Below are 3,910 nucleotides of genomic sequence, written 5' to 3'. Positions count from 1 at the left end.
TCTATTTCTCAGAAGCAAATTACTATCCATTTTTCAAGCATTAGCATTAGTTTACAAATTGCATTTTTGTAAGCAGAGCGAACACCATTGCCGCCGCCGCCACCACCACTATCTTCCCCACCACCACTAGCCACATTTCCATTAAGTATTGCGATAATAAGCATAAACTCGTGATCATTGCCATGATTGAAAGAGGAAGAATAAGCGCCCAAAGAAATAACTTTAGTTTATCATATTTTTCCAACAAAATGTGTGCGGAAAATCATAGGGCTCAATTGTATTGAAAACAAAATTTTAGTTTCTTTTTGTTCTTCAATACGTTCCATTGATATATCAATCATGTTACCAGTCATACAGTTGGGTATAGACACTTGTAAAGAAATCCATTGAAATTAGAATGTGAACAGTTCTAATAGTATTTCCTAAACTTCAATTCCTTGCTAATAAAATCTCTTTCAACTTTTAGAATTTGTGTCAATATATAAGATCAATAACCTTTTAAGACACGTTTGATATTGAGTACTAAACAAGTCTAAATCTTGAACTTTTTATTATTTAACAATATTTGATACATTTTAACAAACATAACTATAAAAAAAAAAAATCTCACGTGCATGTCATCATCCTTAATCATATCCAGTCCAAATTACTAACGTGCCTTTCTTTCATCATCTGTATATTAAGTTTAGTCTCGTGTTTCTCTATAGAGATGTACAACTGTACAGAAGAAAATAACCCAAAGCCTAACAATGAATCTATACAGAAACTCATTGCCCTCTAGGATAACAAAGCAACTCCAGAAAACTGTAGAAAACAAGAAAAAGTTGCAGCTTTTTGTCATCTTACAAGTCCATTAAGCTAATGGATTTCCAAATATAAAGCTGAATATGAACCGAAGAGCCTCAGGAATGGTTCTTCAATGTTTCAGGAATAGGAGTCAACTGTTTCTGACAGAAGGAAATAATTATTAGACTTTTATGTATAAGAACATGTGAAGTGAATTTGTAGAATCAAATAATTAGTAAAAAAAATGAGCAACAGTATCTCAAAATAATGAATAATTGATGCTCCACCTTTTTAGTTTTAACCATTGTTCCGATTTGGGATCTCCGGATTGTGCCTTAAGTCCCCAGTTTTGAGAATTTGTTATTGTGCCAATGTATGAACGTTGAAATGAATTCTTTGTGCAAATGGAAGGCAAAGTACGGAAAAGCCAAGAATCTGATGGAGATTTCGGTAAAGGTGGAGGAACAGGAAACTGCAAGTGGCTTTGATGAGAATTCTCTAAATTTTCTGCTTCTGCTGAACGCTTTTGTAAGCTCTCAGTAGCTTCCTTTTCATTTACATTTAAATTTTTGGCAGTATTTGAATTCCGGTAAACTTCTTGATCATGTCCAAAAGCATTTATTGCCTCCATTCCCTCTTTTTGATTTGATTTATTGACTGAAGATACTACAATAAAGTCATTAGATTTCTGAGCCTCAGGCAGTAATTTTGCTCCTTTGTCTGCATTATCCAATTTATGTTGATCTTTGGACTTAGCAATGTCGTAATCTTTGTCTCCTGAACCAGGCATTCGCTCCATTCCTTGCTTATGTGACAAACAAAATCTAGTTCTTGGAGATTCCACCTGCTGTATAGTATCTACATACAAAGTTTTCTCGACCGGATTTCCTGAATCTAATTCCTTTGAACTGCCCTGATCAGACGATACTTCTTGAAATGTTTTGCAGCCCTTTGTTTCTTCAGGAATGGCAAAGAAACCTTTCTCATCACGAATGGATTGAGGTGATTCAACAAAATAGATAGACGTATTATGTCCATCTAGTGGCCCACGTAGAGATGATCCTTTTAGATTCAGTCTCTGCCGATGATTTGAATTAAGCTGATTTCTCAAACTTGTTTTATCCTCGATGGCATCTGTTTGGACTTCATCAGCAGATTTTCTCTCAGAAGTGAGAGAATTGGACTGCTTCATTAAATATAAGTACAATTTAATCTAACAAAACCCACGCATGGAGATTGGCACAAATAAGTAGGGGCCGGGGGCAGAAGATTACCTCATTCTCTGTTCGACTGAAAGAACAAGCTGATGAAGATCTCGCTTGCATTCTACTAGCAGGAGACCTTGGTACTCGGGTCCTCACACTCATTGCGGGTACAGGATTTAAAAGGCAGAGTGAACTCTTATAGCAAAACCGAGGTAGCAACCCACAAACTGCTGGCAAATTATCACCTTGATGATAATCATCATCACTTTCTTCATTATCATCACCATCATTATTGTGATATTTGTGGGAATATTGATTTGCAAAACTAGGACCATATCGCAACAGAGGCTTATCTCCTATTGCTTTTTTCTTTATCTGCCTTGGTTTTTCTCGAACTACAGGTTTCTTTTTGGGAACATATTCAGGCATTTCTGAAGCCATTGCCTTAGCTGCAGGGAGAAACCGACCCATCATGAACTCCTGCATTTGTGGATCAGTGGAAAACCTTCCAGAAGGTTTCATTTCAAGATCATCAAATCCACTTAAACCACTCAAACTACAATTCAAGAAAAACGATTCAGTTCTTGAAAGTGTATCAAGTGCATCTACATATGGTTCTTCACCAACACTTGAATCAGAACTCTCTTCATCCTCTTTTGTCTCTTGGAGGATATCAATGTTCTTGTTTTTATCAAGCACAGATGGAACACTCTGTACGTCGTGAGTGACATTTTGCAATTGGCTTTTAGTTACACTAGCAGTTGCAGAATCTTTATCAGAATTTTGCTGGTTAGCCTTTGGAGATCTCCCAGGAGGAAGCTTTGGGGCAACTGGAGGCCTATCGGAGTACTGAGTTTGTGGTTTGATATCTTCCTTTGGTCTTCCGGGTTTTTGTTCCCAGACAAAAGGCACAGCTACTGGATTACTCACAGGGCCAGATTTCAGTTCTGATCTGTAATGTGGAAGTCGCGGTATCCTGTGAAGGGTATTTTCGGTTTTATGTTTCTCTTCTTTTTCGGAGGCAACTGTTGGTGAAAATCTTCTCACAGATAGAAGCGGTTGGTTGAAATTCAGTTGCTTGTCCTCCATCAGTTCTTGGAACCATGATTCATGATATATCCATGGATACTGTCACAAATCAGATGTGCATTTCAAGATTTTATGGTTGAAAAACAGTTAATTAGTGCCAAATATGTAAGCCATAAAAAATACTTAAATTTTTTCGGATGGCAGCATGTTTGGCTAAGCGCTAAAAACGGTTTTTCGTTAAGTAAGAATAGGCGTACTTTTCCAAAAGTTAATTGGTTATAAAATTTACTTAAAAGTAAGTTCTAAGCTTAGCCCAAACATGCTAGTCACATAATTGAAATTTTCACTTACTTCATTTGATCATTAATTAACTTCACTTTTGGAATGGTAGATTCTATCAAACAATAACAATAATAACAACAACAGAGCAACACAATGACGACAATGATAACAACTTAGTAATCACAATTTTTGTTACGCAAAATGGCTATATAATTTCCAAAAGAAGTTATCAGTGTAATGCATTTCACATGTTTCATATGTCCAGCTATTTTCACACATTTGTTGATAGAATATTTTACCATATGAATTGTGCTATAGATTCAACACTTCAGATTCAACTGTCAACTATCTCTATTGATTACATTTCTTTCCCATTTCCATTCAAGAGTTCTTATGTGTTTCCACATCCTTTTAGACCCCAACTAGCTTATGTTACATTTCTAACCAACTCATCTCCAACAGCACCTAGTAAAGTATTGTGCTGCGCCTTCCACTCGTCAGCCAGTATATGTCATTCAATCCTAAACTGATTCTCAGAATGCAATATGTTTACTTCAGACAATTTACCACAGAAAGAAATCTATAAAGGAATTCCAGTCGACACCCCA

General features: G+C 36.2%; 1 protein-coding gene across 4 annotated transcripts; it reads right to left on the bottom strand.

Annotated features, from left to right (window-relative positions):
• Positions 1–597: 597 nt before the first annotated feature.
• On the bottom strand, positions 598–3,465 carry LOC111395512. 4 transcript variants are annotated; one of them, XM_023021533.1, is made up of 3 exons: positions 2,061–3,465; positions 1,074–1,972; positions 598–941 (listed from the first exon to the last, which is right to left on the bottom strand). In XM_023021533.1, exons 1-3 carry the CDS (start codon positions 3,078–3,080, stop codon positions 938–940), a joined length of 1,923 nt encoding a protein of 640 aa, XP_022877301.1. In that variant the 5' UTR covers positions 3,081–3,465; the 3' UTR covers positions 598–937. The 4 variants fall into 4 exon arrangements, with proteins under 4 accessions (XP_022877301.1, XP_022877299.1, XP_022877303.1 ...); XM_023021531.1 differs by having other exon boundaries at positions 598–947; positions 2,061–3,459; XM_023021535.1 differs by having other exon boundaries at positions 598–947; positions 1,074–1,948; positions 2,061–3,458.
• Positions 3,466–3,910: the final 445 nt, after the last annotated feature.

This window comes from Olea europaea, chromosome 6 (genome assembly GCF_002742605.1).
Source record: "Olea europaea var. sylvestris chromosome 6, O_europaea_v1, whole genome shotgun sequence".
Taxonomy (NCBI): domain Eukaryota; kingdom Viridiplantae; phylum Streptophyta; class Magnoliopsida; order Lamiales; family Oleaceae; genus Olea; species Olea europaea.
This window is presented reverse-complemented; position numbering and strand designations above follow the sequence as displayed.

Excerpts from the sequence above, each read along its gene's own strand:
- LOC111395512 (XM_023021531.1), bottom strand. The coding sequence starts at position 3,080 with ATGGAGGACAAGCAACTGAATTTCAACCAACCGCTTCTATCTGTGAGA. Across the intron at positions 1,973-2,060 it reads TCAGTCGAACAGAGAATGAG|CAGTCCAATTCTCTCACTTC; the intron begins GTAATCTTCTGC and ends TATTTAATGAAG.